The sequence below is a fragment of the Pygoscelis adeliae genome, unplaced genomic scaffold, assembly GCF_000699105.1.
Source record: "Pygoscelis adeliae isolate BGI_AS28 unplaced genomic scaffold, ASM69910v1 Scaffold266, whole genome shotgun sequence".
Taxonomy (NCBI): Eukaryota; Metazoa; Chordata; class Aves; order Sphenisciformes; family Spheniscidae; genus Pygoscelis; species Pygoscelis adeliae.
Window position 1 is genome coordinate 624,986 of NW_008824987.1, and position 22,715 is coordinate 647,700.

At 51.0% G+C, this 22,715-nt stretch overlaps 1 protein-coding gene across 1 annotated transcript in view; it reads left to right on the forward strand.

Moving 5' to 3' along the window:
- Positions 1-1,578: 1,578 nt before the first annotated feature.
- Positions 1,579-22,715, forward strand: part of POR (P450 (cytochrome) oxidoreductase) — a 28,363-nt gene continuing 7,226 nt past the window's right edge. Inside the window, exons 1-6 of the mRNA XM_009326066.1 lie at positions 1,579-1,706; positions 11,918-12,110; positions 19,452-19,500; positions 20,367-20,495; positions 21,118-21,267; positions 22,146-22,270. Coding sequence (XP_009324341.1) covers positions 11,932-12,110; positions 19,452-19,500; positions 20,367-20,495; positions 21,118-21,267; positions 22,146-22,270 — 632 coding nt within the window. The 5' untranslated portion in view covers positions 1,579-1,706; positions 11,918-11,931. The remainder of the gene's footprint in view (positions 1,707-11,917; positions 12,111-19,451; positions 19,501-20,366; positions 20,496-21,117; positions 21,268-22,145; positions 22,271-22,715) is intronic.

Genomic DNA, 22,715 nt, shown 5'->3' on the forward strand with positions numbered 1-22,715 from the left:
TGCCGAGCCCTCCTGGCAGGTCCTGGGCCGGCAGGCTGGGAGAGGGGGGCCCCAGGGTGACGTCCGCCCTGCCTCGCTTCTGCAGTGCGCTGAAGGGTTGCTTCTACTTACCCCATCCCAGGCTGTTGCTGGTTAAAAGGCTTCAATGAACTTCTTTTTCTGGCCCTTCTCTGCAGAAAGTTATTCCTGGCACCTAACTGACGCCTTTGCTGCACGCCGGGCTGGTTTGCTGTCCTTCCGCCTATTTCTCTTTATAAAGTTTTGCTGTGTTGGAAGACTGTTTATCCCTGTCTTTTCCTGATGGAATTGCTTTAGAGAGTGAGATTCTCCCCTTAGGGAATGTGCTTATCGAAGGAAATAAAGGAAAACTCCCTCTTTGGGAATACTGAAGCTGGAGAGGGTGAAGACACCTGGATCACAGTGTCGGGAGTTAGTCATCAGGGTGGAATTGATTCTTAGGAAGTCATCTTATTTGCAGGAGTAAGCACAGCTGGTGCAGCTTGGAGCGTGCTTTGCTCTGCCGGTGTTTAGACCGTGGGTTAGCTTGGGTTAGCTTTCAGAGCGTGAAAAGAAATAGTAATGCTTGGTGGAATGCATATAGAGAAGAGGGATCGCTGAGGTTTTCTGCCTAATCTGAATGAATTTGGAAAACTGAAATGGGATTGTACTTTATAGCTCTTTTTAAAAAGCAGAAACATATATCCAGTCGAGAAGCTGGGAAAGTACAAGAAAGGATCAGGTCTCTGTTTCTAATTCTGAAAGTGAAACAGCATTGGTGGGGACATCCCTCCTTCCACAGGGCTTTATGCTTTGTGGACCGTAGTGAGGAGCTGCGGGATTTAACTTTTTTTTTTGTTCTTAGCCAGCAGAGCTGTGCTTAGTGGGGTGCACTGATGCACGCATCCTTTTGCTAGACAGAAGGGAATGTGCTTTCTTTCAGTATTTCCGTAGTCCTCTGAGAAGTCCTGATGAGCTGTTGTGCACATGCAAAGCAAACTTGCGGATTAATCTGCTGCAAGATGAGGAAATCGGTGTTTTGTCGGGGAAGGGCTGGTGAGTCAGGCCCCTCCTGGAGAAGCTGAAGCTGTCCTAGTGCAGCTCTTGGTTTTCCTTCAGATGTGTCTTGTGATGGTTGATTGCTCTGAAGCAGGGTGTGCACGGCACAGAGTGTCTGGATTCGGAGAGTCCTCTGTGTTGCATGTGGATGTGATGGTGCGTGAGAACTGTATTTGCAAAACGCTTTCCCATAAAGTGGGGAAGAAGCAGGGAGGATACCGGCACTACGGGAAAAAAACCTGACACAACTGAGCACCTTCTTTTAATCTAGTGTAAAAGCCTTGGAGAGTAAGGTGAAGAGTGGGCAGGAAGGAGGATGTAGTGTCACACAGCTGGCTTAACCCTCTGTTACTTAGTCCTGCTCTAATTGTGGCAGAGTAAAACCTCTTGCTTTGTCATTGCTTTGCAGTTGCCTCCTGTTCAGTCAATAATCTCTGGGGTGGTGCCTTCTGGATAGCCAGGGTTGAGCAAGTAAGTGCCTTCTGCAACTTCTATTTTGTTTCTTCCAAAGCAGCTGGAGGAGCTCGACGGGGCCATACGACCAAAACTCCTTGTCTTGTCTTGAGGGAGGCTTTCCCCGCTGCTCGCCGCCCTTCGTGCTGGAGCTCACAGGCCCCATCAGCGCTTGCTTGCAGAGCTGTTGGTGCAAGGTAACCTCTTTCTTTTGAGCATTGCAGGTTGTGGAGCATCTGTGGGCGCAGTCGGGTTTGGGGACTGGCTGGGAGCGATGGTTTCTTTACCCAGTTCACCCACAGCAAAAGCAGCACGTGGAACTGTGTCCGGACTGAAATCTCATTTGATCTTTACTCTCTCCTTTGCTGTGATGCAGCCAAGATAACGTGTTTGCTCAGTCCTGAAGGACTAGGGAAGAGGCTTCCCTGCTCAGGTCTGTGTTCCTGCCATCTCCTCCCCATCCCTTTCCTCTGGTGTAAAAGAAAGCCACCCAGCCGTTACCTCTGCTGATGCTGAACTTTGTTCTGTTTGCTGACGTGGGCTCTCCTACCTCTAAAAACACAATTCGTAGAACTTGCATAAGTTGCTTTCCCAATGTGATCATTTGATCCGAGTGGTGAGATTACTTCATACACACTATCATTGAGAGTGAGTCACGAGCCCTGCAGTGACAGGTGCACCTCTGCCAAGATTCTTCTTTAACAGAGTTTGAAATTTCATATATCGGAACAAATAATTACCGGCTGCTCATAATCTCTTGCTGCTTCTCCCCGAGTAAACATTCAAGTCAACTGTGTGCTGCTGATCGCTCACGGAATTCAGAAAGAGTGGAAGAGGAGCGCTTGTATCTCTGGTGGCTTCTCTAGGGCCCAAGTCCAAAGAGTGGCTGAGTTTGACCTATGGTGGCAGATTATTGTAGTATTCTTGCTTAGTTATCACCCACTTCTGGGCCTCCAGTTATTCCTTTGCAAGGAGTATCGTAGAATTATTGACTAATTTTCCTTTCCGTTCTCACTGTATGGAGTAGGAGATGGGGAGCTTCGGCGTTAAAGATGGGGTTGGATTTTTCTCCTTGGAAAATCTGGCTCTGGCAGTGCACGTGCAAGTCTGCCGGGAAGGTTTAGTAACCAGCTTAGGGAGTTGGTAGGTCTGTCTTTGCGGCGCTGGCAAGTACGCTGGATCTTGCTGCGTGGTTGCTTGTGAAACGCATCTATTGGCTTGCTTTCACGGGTCATTGCTAGCGTCTCTCTGCACTAGCTAACTCCAAGCTTTGGAGGAGCAAGCTGATAAAATGCCTCCAAGGGTTGTGCAAGCCCTGGTTGTGTAACAGGGCTGTATGCATAACTGCTGGAGGTTAGAGGAGCAGCTCGTGTTACGAAGGGAAAGAAAAACCCCTGTGTCAAGTATCTTCTGTTTACGCTGACCGTACTGGGGTGGGAGCGTGGGGTTGGAGAGCTGCAGTTTTTGCAACTCGGGATCAGCCTTTCAGCCTGTGACCCCACTTATTCCCTGCCTGACTTATCTGTTGTCCTGTTTCCTCGTGTCCCTTTTCGGCACAGGGATATCCGCTTTGGGTACGGGATTGATGTTCTGGGGTCTGCTGGTGCCCACGGTTGTGTGTGATTGTGGGGGACTGGGCTGGGTGGTTGTCTGTATTTCACAAGTGTTCAAAAAAGTAAAATACAGCTCAGATTGCCTTACCTGTAGCAGGCAGGGAGGATCACAGGGTGACTGCACACACTTCCAATAGGGCAGCCAGATGTGGAGCCTGGGTCTGGGACCAGGAGGACAGCTCTCTTGCTGAGTTACCACGTGATGTAAGGATTGTGCAGTAACACCTCCTTCCCTTACAGCAACGTAGGAGACGGGCTTGTAATGTCTGAAAAGCTCTCACATACTGTTCCGATCGATCGGAGGTCTTTACAGTTCTTAAACCTTTGCAGGATCTGCTTAACCATGTGCCTCTGATGCTCTTCCAGCTGTTAGTTTCAAAGGAAACCTCCCAAACTAGAACAGCATTAGAGGGGTTTGCTGTCCAAACTCTTCCCGGTGGAAGAGATCAAAGTCTGTGGCTACCAACCCCATCCGTAGTGCTCCCCTCCCTGTAGTGGCTGCACGCAAAATCACAGCTTGTCACATGAACCCTCAACAAATGCAGGCAGGGGGTAAGTAAACGGCCAGTTTGGAGGAGGATGGTTTTCACTGAACTTCCACCTGTGGCAACACTGGGTACAACACTTGTAGAAGAGGCTGCTGAAAAAATACCACGTTCCCCTCTTGATCTTAAAAAAACATCTTCAGCGGGACCTGAACCATGCAAAATACATGCCTGAATGGGTTGCTCCTGAGATTTTGCAGCATAGCCTGCTGAGCAATTGATTTGTCTGAGTAGGGCCCACGGTAGTTGGCAAAAGGGTGGTCTAAAACTCCTGCAGACGTGTCCCAACTCCCAAATATTGGTGGTGTTGAGACCCCAATGTTCAGATGATGCCTGAAGCATGATGCACTGATTTTGTCCCTCCCTGGGAAGCGAGGCTGGGGAGCAGTATTAGCAGGGCGGTTCAGTTTACCTGCTGTTCTCAGGTTTTGTTTATCCTGTAATCCTCAACACTTGTTTTTCTGTGCTGGCTCATGTTAATCTGTGTGAAGGAAGGTGTTCAGGTGCCTAAGCTGGTGAGATGCCTCACATCCTTGTTTAAAGGTCGAGAGATGGGCTTTTACCTGGTGAAAGGGAGTGTGCAAAATCAGTAATTCTGGGTTGCTTTCTTTTACGGCAGCTTGGCAAGTTTGAATTCATTTTTGTGTTGAATAATGCCTTAAGTCCTTTGGTTCAGTGTACTGGGCTTACTGCATAGCCCCACCTTGGTATACCTGTAGGGTAGAGTTGCTTTCTGCCTCAGTAAAACCGCTCCTCTTGTGGTTCTCTTCCTTGCTTTTACAGCTGCTCTGCTGTCCTTGAATAAGACCTATTGGGCAGAAAAAAATCCAAGTGTGACAGTAAAAGCTCAAATATGCAGTATTTCAAGCTCCAGACTGACTGATGCACGCTTCGCATCTGTCTCGTGCCTAAAATAGAAGTTCTGCCGACGTCTGAGCCAGTGTGTCAAGGTCTGGTTAGAAGAGACCTTGCACAGCGAGAGTAATTTGTTCTGTTTCACCAAAAAAACCCAGCTTTTGAGTTGTGTGTGTGTTTCTTACCCCTGCTCGAGGTGTTCCTGCAGCCAAGTCCTCTATTTAGATTGCAGTTTCCGAGTTGCTGGAAGCGCTGAGAGCCCCATGGAGAGTCACTTTCCCTAGTATTGTGTGAGAAAGTCTCCGCTGCTTTCCACCCTTCTTTATTGAGCTGGTGGTGGTTAATGGGAAGTTGTGGGATGTGCTGGGATTTTTTTTTTAATACGTGGGAAGAAAGTGATATAGAAATGCTAGGCATAGTGAAAGCCACACCTCGTTGTCGCAGGCACTGGTGAAAGTCAGCCCTGGATCACCGCTCGTTATCGCTGTCATGAGGAAAGCACGACTTTAGCTCGCCGTGTGCAGTGGCCGCCCTGTTTCACAGCGAGCACCAATGCGGGTGCTCGAGCTGAGGCTGATGGGCCGAGGAAGCTGTGAGGTTTCCCACCATGCCTTCTTTCCCCAGTGCAGCCTCCAGGAGCCCAGGAACTCACCTGTAGGGTGAGCCCACCCAAAGCAGGGAGCCTGTGCAGACCAGACCAAGCACAGCCACTCATCTGGCCAGACCAAAGGCCTCTTGTTGAGGGGAAACGCGATCTCTGTGCGGCAGAGCTACAGAGAAAAGGCTAATCCAAGGGCTGTTGAAGGCAATGTTAAATAACCTGGATCTGAGCACCAACTTCAATGGTCTGCTTTTGTTTTGGAAAGGACCACTTTTCTTGCCAGGTCTCCTTTCATTAAGAAGGAAGGGAAAAAGAGCTAATTTGAGACTTGCCGAGACTGGCACAGGCTGATGTAAACAGGATTTCTTATTCTAATCGGTTGCATTCATATCTGAAGAGGAATGAGAGAAGATCTATTTCTGTCCCAAGGGTCTCCTGGCCTGATACCACACACTAGCACGCAGGAAAGTCTTCACTGCAGTGAGATTCAGAAGAGACCGGGCACGGGATTGTGGGCAGAAATGCCATTTCCATCACAGCCCTGCTCTCCTTCTGCTGCCTCTCCCACTTCCTTGTGGGCTCATGTCCATGGGGCTCCTCTTCCTGACACACATCAGTAACCTGTCTGTCTTGTATGAAGAGAGAGAGATATATATGTATGTAACCCTTTGCTGGTCACAAGACTGCTTTCATGTTTGTAAGCTTTTCCTTCTCCTCCACCGCTACCGCTGTGCGGAGCGACAGGGGCTCGGCAGTGGCTTCCTTTTGGTGCTGCCATCTGCGTGAGCTCTCGACAAGCTTTGCAGGTGCTGTAGGACTAGAGACCTGTGAGAGGGCCACCGGGTGGTTTTCTTTTTTCCCTCCCAGGTGTTTTAGTTGGTTTTTAAGTTAGTTTCTATTTATTTTGCCGTTGTTTCTAAAGCTTGGGCTGCAGGTTAGTGCTGTACAAAGAGAAGGAGTTTCCGTTTGCTCTGGCTGCTCATTTCCACACTGTGTCTCCCCTCTGTCCTGAAGCTGTCTTTTGGGGCTGTGCCATGATGCCAGTGGAAATAACTGATCTCTGGTTTAAAACCGGGGGGGTTATTTTAAGGCAGCTTCTCGAGGCTGATCATGTTCCTGATCTGTGTTGTGCCGTGGTCCTGTGCAAGAATGGTCAGCACAAGAGAAAGGGTGGTCCCTGGGGCAGGCCAGACACGTGGTGGGGAAGAGAGTCTGGTCATGCACACCTACCTGCACCTAGGGAATTTGAGTTGGTCCTTCTCAATCAGGAAGGTGGCTCCTGCAAATCTCGTGGTAATGCTGACATCCCCAGCCGCACAGAGCTTCCAATGCTAGAAGTCATGACAGCTGTGCTTCCGCTTTGTTCACTAATGCAATGCATGTGCTGAGTCAGTGACACGAGGGTCATCATCATGTGGCTGCAGAGAGCAAGAAGAGCACTCTGCCAAGTAGGCTCTGTCAGCAGTGCCCCTTTGTCCCCTTCCCTGGCGTGGCTGTGCGGGGCTCTTACTGGGAGTCTGAACTGGAGAAAGCCAGTCTGAAAGAACCGGTGACTTTTGGAGTATGTGTTGCTGGTAGAGGTGGTGGTGACTTGCATGGATTCCCGTCTACAAGAAACTGGAAAGCAGTCCTTTGGTAAGTGTCCTTGCTGGATGTGAACAGCCTGGCTAGCACAGAGGGTCTGGGCGCTCCAGGGCTCGCGTTGGCGGCGTGATGGTATTGCTGCGAGATGTGTGGCGAGCTCATTCCCGCAGGCGTGATTTGACTTAACCGTCTACCTGGTGTCCCTGTTAGCAATTAGCTGAGACAGCCTGGACCCTGCTGCGGGCTGGGGAAGGCTTGGCTGCCTGCACCCTGCCGAGCTCCCTTTGAATAGTGCCTGGCACCGGTGCGAGTGTTGGGCGGAGGGTGACTAATGGCATTGCGTGCGTTTATGTCACTCAATTCTTCCTTTGACTCGGTCGTCACAGATTTTAGCATGCACATATTGCAAAATACAGCTTCTGGCTACAGCTCCTGTTTATCTGCAGGTGTCCAAAGGATCCTGATGCTACTTGATTCCCGTTGGGAAAACTCTGGCTGTTTCAATAAGCTCAGGGGCATGGGAGATGGGGGTGCAGCCTCTGTGCTGCCCCGTGCCAGAGCAGGCAGAGTCCGTAGGGCACAGCGGGACTCATGCCTATTGCTGCATGGGTGTGCGGGGATCGTGGGGAGCCCTCTCTGCTGTGTTGAGCTGAACTCGGGGGCTTCTTGGTGCTACAGGCTGTGATCAGCTGGCCGGCTGGAGCCTGGGGATCAGTTATCGGTGGTGGGAGCAGTGAGCAGCCCAGGGCTGTGCTTGGTCAGCAGTCTTCCTTCTCCTTTCCATCTCATGTGAGCAGGGCTGATGCCACGAGTCACGGCGTGCTTATGATGGCACAGGGCAGAGGAGAGTCAAGCACAGAGCTTGGTCACTCATTTTTAGAGCAAGAGTCACAGGCTGCAGTCCCGGTCTGGGACTGGGAAGCCAAATTGTCCTGAGATACTTGAAACTCATCACAAACATTATATAAATAAAAGGCTACTTCAACTCAAAGAGCCAGCTTGCTGCCCAAATTGCCAATTTAGCTTCAGAGACAAAGCTTTTTGGTCACTAGAAGATACTTCAATGTGACTCGCAGGAAAAGCCTCGTATTTGGCAGAAAGGGAGACCTCCCAGCCACATTTCATGACTGTGATGCTGTGCCTGCCAGTTGGAGTGGAAGGCTCCAGCGTGCTTTTGGGGGCACCTGCTGTGCCACCTCCTAATGCTGCCATCGGCTGTGTGCAAGAGAGGGGGAAGAATAGATGTCTTCGGGCTGCTGACCACTTGGCTTTTAGGGCACTCCCCGTCCTGTCTTGTTTGTTGTAATACTATTTTTATTTATATTTTAATATTTTTAACCCTGTGACATGATAGCACCTTTAGTCCATGTGGAAATCGTGGGGGATTTGAGGATGCCTGGCACTGACAGTGCTTCCAATCCTTTGCTTCAGAGACGTGCATGAGTATTAGGAATACATTTTTTTAATATGAGAAGGAAGTACATCTGTTTGGCAGGATGGAGATGTGCAGAGAGGTTCCCCGGTGATTTGAATGATTGCAAGCTGCTGTGTAGCAAGCAAATTCCCAGGTTTAGAAGCTGCATTCAGAGACTGAAAAGCTGTGCTAAAATATAGCATCGCTTGATTGCAATCTTTCAAAATGTTGTGACTCTTCTGTGTGGCATAGATGCCTCACACCTTGGCTGAGACTGATTGCTTTACACCAGATACTGTGTGCATAAACAAGGATCCAGGAACTGGAGCCATGATTTAAAAAAGAAAAAAGGGGAAATGGAAGTCTGTCTTATCTTGATTGAAGGTATACTAAACATCGGGGATAAAATAACTACCCTTGAAACTGGTGTCAGGGGAACTTTTACTTCTGTATCAGAGATTTGTTGTGTTCCCCCTCACCCTGAAAAACCTGATTCTTTCCGGGTCCTTCCAGAGACTGCAGGATTTCTAGGATAGCTAAATTCCAAGTAAGAGTCAGGTTTCTTTTCCTGAAAGTTAGAAAAGGACATGTATGTGAAAGTTAATTGCTGTGAACTTCTGGAAAATAATTGTTACAGCCAACTAGGTAATACTGAGATAAACTGAGGAATAATCTTCCTAAGTGAAGTGAGTTACATAAATAGTTCCTGAGTTATGACAACCTTTTAAAAAAAGAAGTGTGAGGTCTAATTCCACATCCTTTGCCTTTCTCTTGCTACATCTAAGCAAACCTTTTCGTAAGGGTGGGGATGGTGAAGGGAGAGCAAAAAGAAAAACCAGTAGCTAGAACATAAGACTGGAATAACTAAATGTCCAGGACCAGATGGAGCCCATCATCAAAATTAAAGCAGTTCTTGTGTCTCTGGTTCTCACTAGAGAACAACTGTGTTTCCTTCCAGGGTTAGAGGTCAGTATATAACCTTTACCCTATGGAGACTTGTGAATGAAGGGGAGACCAAACCAAGACTTTCGTCCGTGCACCAGACCCATAAGCCTCCAGAAATGGTGCTCTTCCCTCCGGCTCTGGGTGTGGGGAGTGAGCGGGTGGTCCAGCTGCTGCTGCAGCTGGAGAGTTCCCCTTTGAAGTGCTGGCGAGCTGCAGCGTGGTGAAGGCCAGGAGATAGTATGGCGTCCTCCCCCATGTCTGTCCACGCTGCATTCCCAGGAGCTTCCCTCCCGAGGATGCCTACTTCCAAGGCTTGGGAGAGCAGACCATCTCTGGAGGCTTGAAAAGCAAAACCCCTTGTAGCTGCTGCTTGTCCCTTCTGTACCGGGAGGCCAGAAGCTCTGCTGCTTTGGGCATGGCAATGAATTGCTGCTGGAGCCCTCGCCTTGCTGATTAGCCCAGGAACTCATTCTCTCGCCCTGTGTAAGGGCGGCTGGCGAACATCCACGTCTGAGCTATCTGGACCCGGGAGGGGAATTGCTGTGGGCCCAGACGTATGCAGCCTGTATGCGTTCCACCCTGGGCTGGCTGCCGCTCGCCAAAGACATGTCTAACTTGAAACTCTCCTCCGTGTGCAGTTCGTTACAGGGGATGCTGCTGTGCTCTGTGCAAGGAGGCTTTCCTAGGGCTTGGCTGCTGCGAGTGCTGGATTTGGTGCTCAGAAGGGAATGGGGGGAGCTCCTGCCCAAAACCAGCTTAGCGTGGCCTCCATCAGCCTTGGGGTTTTTTTCATGGCTTCCCCTGCGCAAATGTTTGTCGTTGCCTTATGTGCCATGGGAAAGGACTTGTGAAGGCAATAAACCAGCAACGTTTTTCCCCCTGCCAGTGTGTTCCCTTGGTGTCAGTTGCTGAACCTGCTCCTCACTGATTTACTGGAACCCAACATGGAGGAGGAGAGGGACCCTGCTGGGAGCTGTGTGTTGTTGGCAACTAAGCTCCAGTTGTGGAGGCTTTAACTTAACAGTTTAGTCTACAGTTGTACAGAAATAACACCCAGCTCTTACTTGGCTCTGAGATCCAGCGATGGAAAGCCTGTCTGCAAGGGAGGGAGGACAGGGTGACCTGCCTGATGGAGAGGAATGGGCAATTTGCTTGTCTGCAGTCGCATGACTAACATTTTTCTTCCACCCCCCTGCTTAGTGTTATCCCTGGGAACCTAATGGGAAGCTTTGCAGTGGTGTTTTAGTGCCCTTCGTAGTACAGTCACTTGCCAAGTTCTCCACTGAATTAAACTTCTCGTGGGGCTGAGAGCTGGTTGGGCTCCAGAAATACCCAGGAGCCTGCCCATGATCACTGCCAGGTGGTTGTGGACTTCTCCCTGCACTCCACAGGGCTGCCTTTTATAGCTGGTGGCCTGTGGCAGAGTACTTCGAGTTCTCCAGAGCTGGATTTTTCCTTGGTGGGATAACAACAGGGAGTTCTTATTTGCTGAAGACCTTACCTGGTCTCCCTCATTAGCGCTCCCTAAGCATCACCTTCCTTTTTCTTCCCAGCTCCTGAATGCATTAGCATAACCTTAAACTTCAGTCAGTTTTATTTCTCGGCCCAGGCACAACTTGGAGTTTGCTGCTTCTCTTTCAGCCCCCCAGGAAAGCTGCCTGGGAGCTTTTCTCTGGCAGGCACAGGTTTGCTGAACAGGTTAACTCTCCCCTCATGGCTCAGCCACGGGACATGTCCTTTCTCTCCGGTGACACCCCCATGGCTCTGAGTCGCTTTTCTGTGTGCAAGTTAAAATGTCCATGGTCTCCTGGGTTGGCAGGATGCCCAAGTACAAGAAGAGAGTCACTTTGCCCTTACAAATCAAGTTTTGAGTTAATTATCTGTTTGCTTGGACAGAGTGTGTCCTTGTGCATTGGGAAGATAATCTTGTGCTCTGGACTAGGGTCAGAGGAGTTCAGAGCTTTGGCAGAGCAGCGGGAGGGAGGGAGCGAGCAATGGGTGGCTCCCCAGGGGAAGGACAGGGGCCATAGGGCTAGTCAGGGACTTGAGGGCTGGGTGCTCATCCTTGCGCTACCACGGATCCTGGGTATGGCCACGGGCAAGTCACAAGTCACTTAAACTCTGCCTTGGCAAGTGGAAAGGAGTAATTCAAGGAGATGGAAGTTAAACTGGGGAAGATAGTGGAGGGGACTGGGAAGCCAGATGCCCAAAAAGAGGTGGATAGTAAATCCAGTCTGCGTGTGGAGGTGGATAGTAAATCAGAAGTATTCATCAGATGTGTTGTAACAACCTAATGTGGGTATGCTCACAGAAGTACCATGCCACAGTCCTGCTCTGCAGTTTATAAGCACAGCAGTAGGTCTGGGGCATCGTATCACCTTGTGGAAAGGAGGGAGGAAGCCCCAGATCTCTGGGGTGACTGGAAGAGTGGGATCTTCCCCCACTAACATCCCATGGGCTCCGTGGTGAGTAAGGGCTTTAGTAAAGGCTGGCCATGAGTCCCTGTTGAGTTTTGCTGGGGCGTTAGTACGAGCCAGGTTGGGCTCCCTGGCTGGAATGTGGGGCTGCTCGGATGGTGCTGGCAGAGGGGGAGCAGAAATCACTGCTGGTGGATCAGCATGGATGTAATGGGAAGCGAAAAGCTTGGTGGGACAGTGAGATACCTTGGGACGTAAAAGGATCTCACGGTATTATGGTGCAAAGCCTCTCTCCAAAGAGTTGTTGGGCTGCCTTGTGCTCCTAGGAGTAAATGTATAGCGGAAAAGCATGCTCGGAACGTCCCTTAATGCTCTTGTGGTCTTCCATGGTACTGTGTGACTGCTGGTGTTCATTTGTTCTTCCTTGCTTGCAGTGCCTCTAACCGTCATGGGGGATGCCGGCATGGAACTGAACATGTCCCCTCCCGACAACGCTGCACAGCAAGACTCTCTCTTCAGCATGACGGACGTGTTTCTCATCTCGCTCATCACCGGGCTTTTTACTTACTGGTTCTTCTTCCGCAAGAAAAAAGAGGAAGTTCCAGATATCCCCAAAATGCAATCAATGTAAGTAACGACTCTCAGGCAGCATGGAGTGAGTGTAGCTTTCCATTGTGCTTATGGTGGGTCCTTGGAGGCTGTGCGGGAAGTTCAGCTGGATTCTGGGAAGTCCCCGGGCGAGGGGACTTAGTCCCAAAGTGCATTTCTCTCCCCTTGCGTTTCTTCTGAGCTGTTCACCTCGCAATGCAGAAATCCCCGTGGAAGAGCCAGGCTGCAGTTCTGCTGTACCCCGCTGTGTGGCCCAAATCGGTAATTTGCCTTTCCCAAGCAAAGCAAGAAAGGGCAAGGCAGAAAAGCCCCTGGCTGTACTTCAAAACTCTTAAGGATTGCTTTGGCTATTCTCTGTGTTTTCTGATAAAAGTCATATTTAGATAAATCTGGAGAAAGGTGGACTTGCTTTTAAGCAGGTTTCCTATCAGAAATCTTATCTACCCTTAGCTAGAAAGAGAAGAAATAGTCTTGGGGAGCTGGGAGATAATTCCTGGGCATGAGCTGCTTGGCAGCTCTTGTGAAACCTGCTTGGCTTTGATGCCAGGTTACCGCAGCAGCAGGAGACTGGATTTGGAGAGGGAGAGGTCCTTGTTCCACCCTGTCTTCTGCCAAGGGCTTAGGGCCAGGAGTGAGCCGCATTGGTGGAGATCTGGGTGCATTTAGTTCCTTGTTCTCAGTCACATACCAAACTTAACATCAGTTTTCTGCTGGGCTTTTTAGCTCATTCCTTCTGTTTCCTCCTGGAGCATTGGTAAGAGCAGTGAAGAGGTTTGAAACCCACTGCAGCAGAGACTGTAGGAGCTGGTGTTGTGCAATACCTTTCCCTTCAGTCTCCTGGGATCTGTTCTCTGCGTGGGTGCAGTTTGTCCCAGAAAGAAGGCCAGCCTCAGCCTTAGCCCAGCTCTGCACTTTCCAGTATTAGGCCTTTGCAGAAGGTAACCACACAACAAAGGTGAATCCTCTGGGTTTGTAGTGCCGGCTGAAAATTCACTGTAGCCCCCCCGCCCCAAGTCCTGAGTGGTAGGCTCTGAGGCCATGCCGCGAGCAGGGGAAAAGCAATGGCTGGCTGCTCGCAGTAGGTTCAAGATTTAACATGTACAGTTGCACCAGCAAGGTGTCCTGCACGAAGTGGTTTTCTCCCCCTGGCACTTAGCGGGTGCTGCTCTGGCAAGAAATACTCATTAGTCCTTCATTTCAAAGTGTTACAGCCTGATGCGGAAAGAAGCTGTGGCAGGACCTGTCTGTAGGCTGCTCAGATGAGGATGTTTGGTGACAAGCGAAGGCATTTCAGCAGGGGATTGATGCTCCTGTTACCCTGTGTGTAAAAGCTAAATCAAACACAGCAAGTGGTTGTGGGTCTGTCATCTCAGACCTGTATGTCTACCTTAGTGGGTTACGCTGCTTTCAGTTTTCAGGGCTCATCGTCCAGTGTCTGTGTTGAAATTCAGGTGGTAATTGAAAAGGAGCAGGTTTGGTCTCATCGCTTCCGCTTTGGTCAGATCATGACCCTCTCCTCTGGTGGCAGAGCCCTCTGCTTCAAGGCAAGCCTCGGATGCCAGGTCTGTTGTGAAATCCCCGGGTAATGGGAAGAGTAGCACACAGCTCAGAGCAAACCCTGAGGCAGGCTGTGTGCACTGGTGTTCCAGGAGGATGGAAAGCGCATTTTCTGGCTGGGAGGGGTTTAAAAGGAAGAAATGTCCCTGGCTGCGGTACCTTGTGCAGACAAGTGTGCGCAAGGCTGGTAGCAACCCAGCTATCTGTGCCTGCTCAGCCTTACCTTGGGAATTTGTTTTGTTGGATTGGTCAGATACTCTCCCTCTCATGCCTGCAAGAGAGGGCTGTGTGTATCAGTGCATGAGGTTGCCTCTGGATATTGTAATGAGAACGGCTGCATTGTGATGAGAGCTAAGCTGGCTGGAGAAATGGCACCATCAGTCTGAAATTAGATCCTGACATGGCACAGATCGACTTGGAGAGCTCCTGTGCTCACCGTCCTTGTGACTGTTTCCACCCACCACGTGCACCTCTTCCAGAAGCTGTCGTGACCTTGCAGAGAAGTCACTCTCCAGAGGGGCCTGCTAACCACCCCAGGTGTGTGTCACCGCCTTGTCCTGCTGCAAGGACCTCAGCACGTGGGCTTCCATCTGAAGCTGGAGGCTTTGGCTTTGAGCTGACTCACGGGTATTTTGCCCGTGTTACTTGTGTGGGGTCCGTGCCGCCTTCTCCATCTGCGTGGGAGACGGCTGGCAGGGAGCACTGTGTGCAACCGCTGCTTGCGAGAGTTGTGGAAGAGCAGCACCTCCTCTCACTGATAACCAGGGAGGGGTGAGGTTGCTCCGGACCTTGTCTGACACAATTCATTTTGGAAAAGTGACAGCTAGGCAGGTGAAGAGCACAAGAAGAGGCTTTAAAGTAGTTTTTGCCACACATGAAGCCTGACCCTGCCATTGCCTGCTGCATCCCTGCTGTGGTCATTGTAGCAAGCCGGTCTGAGGGCAGCGTGGACCTATAAGCCAAGGTTGTGGCTGGTGGCACATCTATCCTCTGGGATGGAGACAGCAACTTCCTGCAGCTTTTGCAGCATTATTTTATGGGACACTTGGAACTGGGAGGGAAATGAGTGGGGAAAACAAGCTTGTTCAGCCTGGGGTTTCCTTCCCTCCTGTCGTCCTTGAGTCTGGGGTGGAGTTTCCTTTCTGATGAACAAACAAATCGGCAAGATACGGGATCACACTCTCAGGCGCTGCCGCTGGCTGGCTGGCTGGCAGGCAGGGGCAGGCCCATCTGCAGGCAGGGAAGCTGTCCCGGACCCGTGAAGGCAGAGAGCCCTCGGCGGGGCTGTCTCTGGCTGAAGTGGAGAGCCTTGATCTTAAGGGGTGTTACTTTTCTTCAGCACATTCTCTGCAGCTCTGCCTTGACTCGCCAAACTGTCCTGAACTGTTTTATCTGATGGTATTGGGTGATGGTTTCTGTTATGTCACTTTGGCCCCCAACTTCAGCTCCAGCCTTGGAAGACTGGAGGGTGAAAGTGCTGAACAGCAATTCAGACGCGTCCTGATGGCTGCTACTTTAATGGGTTTGCTTGCGACGTGGGAGAGTGCAAGCAGAGTCTCTGACCTGAACACAGCGTCCAGCACCTTGGTGCTCTCCTGGGGTTTTTGGGGGCCGCCACTGAGCAGCACACCTCGATCAAGACACATCAGCTCAGCCGGGTCTCCAAAGGCAATGCCGCTGCTGCAACTGCCCTTGACTGTGGAAGAACAGATGCACGGTCAAAATACCCGGTTCTGGATGGCATCTGGGCTGGGTTCACTCCATGTGGCTCCACCAGCCCGCGTGGCCTGGGAACGGTCACAGTCTTGCCCTGATGATGCGTCTCTGGATTCGGCTACCGCTCAGGCGCTTGCTGATCCCTTACCCTCACAGCCGAGCGGAGCTGTTCTCCTGCCTGAAGCCCCAGAGAAGGAGCAGAGCCCAGCATGTGCAGAGGCTTGCGGCGTACAAGATGTCCTGTACCTGTGTTGTGTAACACGCATGCGTGGGGCAGGCCGGGATACCGCTGACTGAGGATTGCTTGTGTTTTGACCATTTTCAGACTTAATTGAAACCACCGGAGCAGCCTTCCCCGTGGCCTGTTCTGCAGATGTCATTAGGAAGAACGGCTCTCCATCGCCATGCAGCCGTGGCCACCGTGCTTCCTCGCGGTGGCATTGCTGGGGAATGCACTAATTTATTTTTATTCTTCGGCTGCGCCTCCTCTGCGTGTTTCTCAATCACAGATTTCTTCCCTTTCTTGTGTCCCCGCTCTGGAGTTGTGCAGACTGTTGCCCTGGGGAGACGCAGGCGAGACATCGATTGGTACGCTGAGTGTCACCCCCCTCCCTTCTCCCCCCATCTTTGACATTGTTTGGGGCAGAAATTGGCTTATCTCTATTCTGCAGCTATAGAGAAATCCGTTCCCTGGTGCTTGTAGGGCTTCCTGCGGCAGGAATTGCTCCAACTCCTTAGTCTGATTAGCTCTCTTTGCTGCCTGCGTGTGTGTGAGAGAGAGAGAGAGAGACCGACCACCTCTAATTTAATTTAATAGGATCCTGAAGAGAACAAACTCCTTTGAGCTGCCTCCGTAATGGCACTGCCATAGTTACCCGTAGCGTTGCTCACACAGTGTCTGGAATCGTTTCATTCAGCTACAGTGTCGACTTTTTTTTTTTAAAGAATATATATAAAAGCAGCTGTGATATAAACAGTTTCCAAGGTAACAAGGCTGGGGGAGGGTTTTGTGTCCCGTCCCCCTGCTCCACGCGGGTGGGAGAGGGATGTGTGCTGCAGAGGATCCTGGGAGGTTTCATTCTCCACTCCTAATTCCTTTCTGCCACTGCTGCCAGATGTTGCAGTTTCTCAGGACTGTGCGGATCCACTCGGTAACTTCCAAAGCCCCGCCACGAGGATCTGAGCGGACAGGACCACTCCTGCTATGACCCGTGCCGGGACCTTTTGTGCTGCCTCTCTTCTCCTTAACAAAAGGCTGACGCTTGGCTTTAATGCCCAGGAGGAGCAGAATGGAAAGGCCTGTGTGCGTGTTGCTCCAGAGCTAAGTTAGATCCGTCCCCCCACACCTCCCCTTGCAGACAGACACGGCTGCCCTGCGACTCTTTGTCTGCCTCTTCCCTGCCCCGACCATGGGCTGCGTGTACTCGGCCCCGCGAGAAGAGGCGGCCGTGGCGAGGTGAGTTAATCTGCCCGATGGGCAGGCGGGGATCGCTCTGACTCGATGGGTCACTCCTGCCACCCCAAAGCTGGGCGGAGTGGGGTGCTTCTGCCTGCTGGGGCAGGAGGAGAAGGAAGAGGAGAGGCTCCGCTCCAAGGCAGGCTGCTCCAGAGGAGACCCTGCTGTTGGTGCTCAATTTCTCTGCAATGTCCAGGCTGCGTTCTCACTTCTGGATGTACGTGTGCTTTCGGGAGGAAAGCCACAGGTGTGGGAGCTTTCTGAAGGAGAGGTGTTCGGCTGAGACAGAGGCTTTGGTATTAGTGCTGAGCTGTCGGGAACGTCCTTCCCCCTCCTTTTTTTCTTCTGAAATTAAAGTGGTAGAGAGCCCTGGGAGTCGCTTGTGCTGTGGGCTCTCACCAAGGGTGGGCATTCTGTACAAGCTAAAGACTCGCTCCAACAATGGAGTTAACCCCCTTTCCTCTACCTGTCACTTCTTCTAACTCTCTTGGAGTCGCTGCCCTGAGCTATCTAAGCTGTAAGAGCAGTCATTGCTGAAAATATGCTTTCTCTTCTAAGTTTTCCTGGCTGAGCAGTAAAAATGAGTGTCACTTCTGTCTTCAGCGTCTGTGCGTCTTTGCAGCTCAGCTTTTCGAGCCACCCTGATGAAGCAATTTCAGGGAGTTGCGTAGCCTTTTTTCAAAAGCCAGACTCATTATTGCTTCTGTGTCTGAGCCACAGACTGTTCTTCACCACAACCCTTCAGTGCAGGGTTGCCTCCTTTTGAAAACGGACGAGCTCCGCGTGCTGCACCCTTTTCTCTTCCAAAGGGAGCTTGCTGAAAGGATCTAAAACTTTTTTTTTTCTCCTCCTTTAAAAGCATTTTGTTTAGCAGTTGACCCAACAGCTATTTTAATTGGATCTCATTTGCAGAGGTCAGTAAACCAAAGAGGTTCACCAGAGAGCCAAAAGCTAAGTGAGAGCTGAGTCTTGTGAGCCGGCTGGGGGGGCAGCTCCCCCGAGCCCCCGTCCTGGTGGTAGCATGGGCAGGGCTGGGGCTGCTCTCTAAGATGCTTGTGATACCCCTGTTCCCAACGAAGCACAAATGACAACATGGGGAGGCTGTTAACTGCTGAGAGAGCAAAGTGGGGAGTGCAAAGCAGCTCTCTCCTGGGAGCACGGCCGCCTCAGGTAGCATTTTTGGGTAGGGTTCGCTCATCTTCAGTGCGTGCTGTATGGGGCTGTGTCAGTGCTCGGAGCTCTCGGGCCAGGTTACGGAGCTCCTTGAAACCTTTGGGTAGAAAGGGGTGCTTGAAGACATGCTTTGCTGAATGTCCCTCACCCTGCTGTTCTCTGTGTGTGTGTGTGTGTGCACGCTCTGCAAATGTCTCAGCACATCCGCAGAGATCCCTCCCTCTGGGCTGCAGAGTTTAGGAAACTGTTAGCGAGCTCTGCGCATTCTTACATGGGCTGGGGCCAAAACCATTTGTGTTTTGCCTGGAGGCTTCTCTCTTCCCACGGGAGACCCAGCCTTGCATTCTTCCGTTGTGAAAGAGAAACGGGAATGGGTCCCACGTTCCTCCTCCCAGCTACTGAAGCTCCAGTGGGGAATACAGCAAGTGAGCTCCTGGCACTTGTCGTCCTGCCTTGAAAAGACCCCAGCGCCTAATCTGACTGTAGCTAGAGCCACCTCTGCTTGTGAGGCTCCCAGGGTCCCCAGGGCTGGGTTGCTGTCACCCTGTGACACTGAAAGTCCATGGGTGTGCTTAGGATAGCAAAGCTCTTCTGGCTTCCTACCTAATAGGGTAGCCATAGTGGTGTGAATCTCTGCCTCGATGTTTCTCATGCTGCTGCGGTTTGTCCCTCTTTTGAGATAGAGAAAGCTGCCTCCCTGTGATAATACAAACGCCTTCTGTGCCGGAGATCTGCACTGGGGACAGAAACCCCAGCGCGGGAACGAGCCCTGCGGGACTTCGGCGGGCAGCGGTCGCCTTGCTGGAGGCTCTGTGGGTCTGATCAGCTGCATCTGTCTGCTCCACAGGGCTCTCCAGCTCTGGGACTCCGGTCTGGCATGCTATTTTGAGGTTGGAACAGCTGGTTTTTAACCCTGTCTGACTTCAAGCTTGGGGAACGCACCCTGGGGGGCATGGCTCAGGACCGATCCTCTGCCTGTCCACTGTGGTCAGGGAAGCAGGGAGCTCTCCATTCCCTTCTCTCCCATCGTGGCTTGGCCTCTGAGATTTTTCTGGAGACTTACTCCTGCATTGTAGCTCTATGAGGTCCTTGTAACCTGCTCAGCTGTGAAACCTCTCAGAGCAATTGATAGAGTAAAGTTTTCCTGACGCTCAGGGCCGAGTTCCTGGGCTTTGCCTGCGGGAGGATTTACCGATGGAGGTAAGGCAGGGCGTCAGCTATTCCCCTGTGCTCTGAGAGTCCCTGGTCCATGGCTGTGTGCAGAGGAGAAGCCCTGCAGCTGAGCGATGGGTATCCCTGTGACAGGGTAAATAAGAGTGGTTGATGGGGACTCTCACCACTTTGGGTAGCCGTCTGAGATCTGGTATGGTTTGGGGGCCACTGTTTCCCCACTTGCTTATTCCTGACCTTAAAGAATGAACGTGCCCATCTGAAAGGAGGTTCCTCCTGTCTTTCAGAGCAGCTCCGGTGAGAGACAGCAGCTTCATTGAGAAGATGAAGAAGACGGTAAGCTTCTCGCTCTGGCTACCCAGCGGGGTGCTGGGAAGGTGGGGGAGCTCGTGTCCTTCCTGGTTTCCTCTGGAGACTGTCTAGCTGTCAGCAGGGGGGACTGGTTTGGATACAGACACCTATCTGCTGCAAAGAGCATCCAGAGGAAGGCTGGGTGGGCAGGCAGGAATAGCTCTTTCAATCTATGCCTGAGAGTTGTTCTTAGAGAAAAAAACTGAAGTGAAAATTTGGTGCAAAAAAAAGTGTAATATGAGATCAAAGTCAGGAGGGAAATGGCAGAGACTTTAAAGTCATTGGCTGGCAGTTGTTTATCTGCGTGGTTGGTTCCCAAACTGGCTCACTCTGGAATGAGAATTGTTGTACACAGAACTGGCAGGTTTTGACTCTGCTGGACTGGACACAAGAGGAAGCAGAGGAAGAAGCAAGGACTGGATGTGTATTCCATTTTACTTCAGAGTAGCTGGCTTGCGGCAGAGCAGGAGCTCTGGTGCTTAGGCACTTTCCCAAAGCTTAGCCAAGTCTGCTTTCTCATCCAGGGAGTTCCCTGTTTTCAGGAGTCACGCTGCAGCCTTGAGGTTGAGAATAAATCTTGAGGGTTTATTCTTTGCTTTGGGTTTTAGTCTGACCTGACTCACCCCTCTGAGATTGACAAGAGTCATATTCTTATTAACAGCTTAGCCTTGAGTTTTCTGCCGCAAACCCATCGTGGAGTCCCGTACAGGTGCAGACTCCTACTTGCCTTTAGGTTGCAGCCCAGGGCTCCTGATCCCAGGTGTTGCCTTTGTTTCTGATAAGATGTGCTTCGTCCGTGCATTTGCCAAATGAGTAATAAAAATTTAACAGGGATTTCTTTTTCTCTCCAGGGGCGAAACATAGTGGTTTTCTACGGTTCCCAGACAGGTACAGCAGAGGAGTTTGCCAATCGTCTCTCCAAAGATGCTCATCGCTACGGCCTCCGGGGCATGGCAGCGGATCCAGAGGAGTATGACTTGGTAATTTAGCCATGAACAGCCTCAGGATAGGTAACATCCTTTTAGTGTCCCCTAAAAAAAACCCAGAAGGAGCCTGGCCAAGGGACAGTTGCCCTTTTAGTAGTGTCATTTAGGGGAGAAAAGGTCAGCCTGAGAGATGCAGAGATGGGCTTGGTCCTTGCCATTCTACAGATTTGGAGTGAACGCTGCAACATAACTGAAAGAGGAAGGTAGCCTGGAGTGTTTGGGAGTTGCGAGTCATCCATTGGCAGCATGAACCTTGCTCCGTATTCCTTCTGTAGTTAGTGTTGGTCCCATACTGCTGCAGTCTTGGACAGAGGCATTGACATTGTGGTGTTCGCCAGAGTGAACAACGATCCTGGTCCCTTAAAGCCTTGTATGGAAAATCTCATTGCTTTTCTGGTGGGGTAGAAGTATTGGCTTGCAGTCCAGTGAGGGTGGTTAGCTTTATTTTCCCTGCCATTTTGGGTGGGTTTGGCCTTTCCCAACCCCTTTTGTAATCAGCTGTTTGACATTACATGGTGCTGTTCTGCGCACCAGAGGCAGCTGTATTGTAGGAATAGGCTTGCCCAATAACCATGTTGTGGGATCCTTGAGGGTTTATTCTTTCCTTTGGTTGTAGTCGGACCTGACTCGCCTCTCTGAGATCGACAAGTCCTTAGCTGTGTTCTGCATGGCCACTTACGGAGAGGGTGATCCCACGGACAATGCCCAAGACTTCTACGACTGGCTGCAGGAGGCCGACGCTGACTTGTCGGGTCTCCGATTTGCAGTAAGCGGCTCAATTCCAGTTCATGTTGCATTTGGGCAGGAAAGTCAAAAGCCCTCCACTGTGCCTGCGCATGGCTTGGGTAAAGGCACAACATGATGTCTATGCCTTGTACGCCTGTGTCGCATGCGGTCCCTATTGTCTTCCTCTCCAAGCTTTGTGCACACTTGGAAACATGTATCTGGGGGCTTTAAATGCGGATGTCGGAGTACTCTCTCCATTCCCTAAATCACAAGGGATCGCTGGTAATGTCTTGCTACAAACAGCCCAGTAGGCATTGGATTCAAGGTCTGTAAATGAGTTACAGGTTGCTGCTGCTGTTCAGAAGCTAACCGAGCAGCCCTGGGCCAGATCTTCTCCTGCAAATTAAATTGCTTGGAGGAGTGTGTAGCTCTCTTCCTGTGCTGAGCTGAGTAACTGGCTGAGATACAGCCACCTCACCTAAACCCCGGCCAAATTCCTTAGGCAGCATAATAATTGCAAATGAGGAGAAAATCCACTGCTGGAGACATTAAGCTGCTCTGTATAAAGCAGTGAGCAAACATTTGCTGAGCTGTTTGTGGGAGGCAAGGGACAGCAATTGGTCTCCAGGCAGTCCAGGCTCTTCCTGGTCCCTCGAGGAGATGACGCAGGCAGCTCTCCTGTGTGCATCCTCTTGACATGCCTGAGGCCTGGCTCAGGGGAGGTGGTGGTGCCTACTGACCAGACACGCTCCAGTGGTAGATTCTTACTCAAGGTCCACAAATAGCTGACGGGGAGCTGGGAGAGGTCTTGCTGTCTTTCTTCAACATCCTTTGCTGGGTGATACTAGCCAGAGGATGCCAACTGGATGGGAAAAGTCCGGCCCCTGCTTATCCATGCTCATCAGTGTTCCCTTCCAGGTCTTTGGGCTGGGGAACAAGACTTACGAGCACTTCAATGCCATGGGAAAGTATGTGGACAAGAGGCTGGAGGAGCTTGGAGCCCAACGCATCTTTGATCTTGGGCTAGGAGATGACGATGGCAAGTGAGTAACTTGGCTTTAAGGGCTGGTCAGAGCTGGCTAAAGCATCGTGGAAGGGACCTTGGCAAGGAGTTGGCTCTACTACTAAGAGAAATAAACTCCATAGGGCTAGCTGTGGGAGCTAACATGTCTCTGAGCGTGTATCTGTCTGCTCTCTCTCCCGCAATCGGATCCCTGTACGCTTAGAGTATCCTGTGTCTGGGAAATCCCACATCAACTTTAAATGACCATAGTTATGTACTCGAGGAGGCTTTGCAGCCTCCTCTGCCTGTGCCCTGCTGCAGCTCTGTTGCTAACCCAGCCTGTATGGATAAACTCACCCATCCCTGTGGAGGAGGCAAACTCCATCTCCTTGTGAACTGTTTGTTTTATGGTGGAAGGCAGCAATTTTCCAACTCAGACAATGATTTTTCTTTTTTTTTTTTGGGGGGGGGGGGGGGGGGGCGAG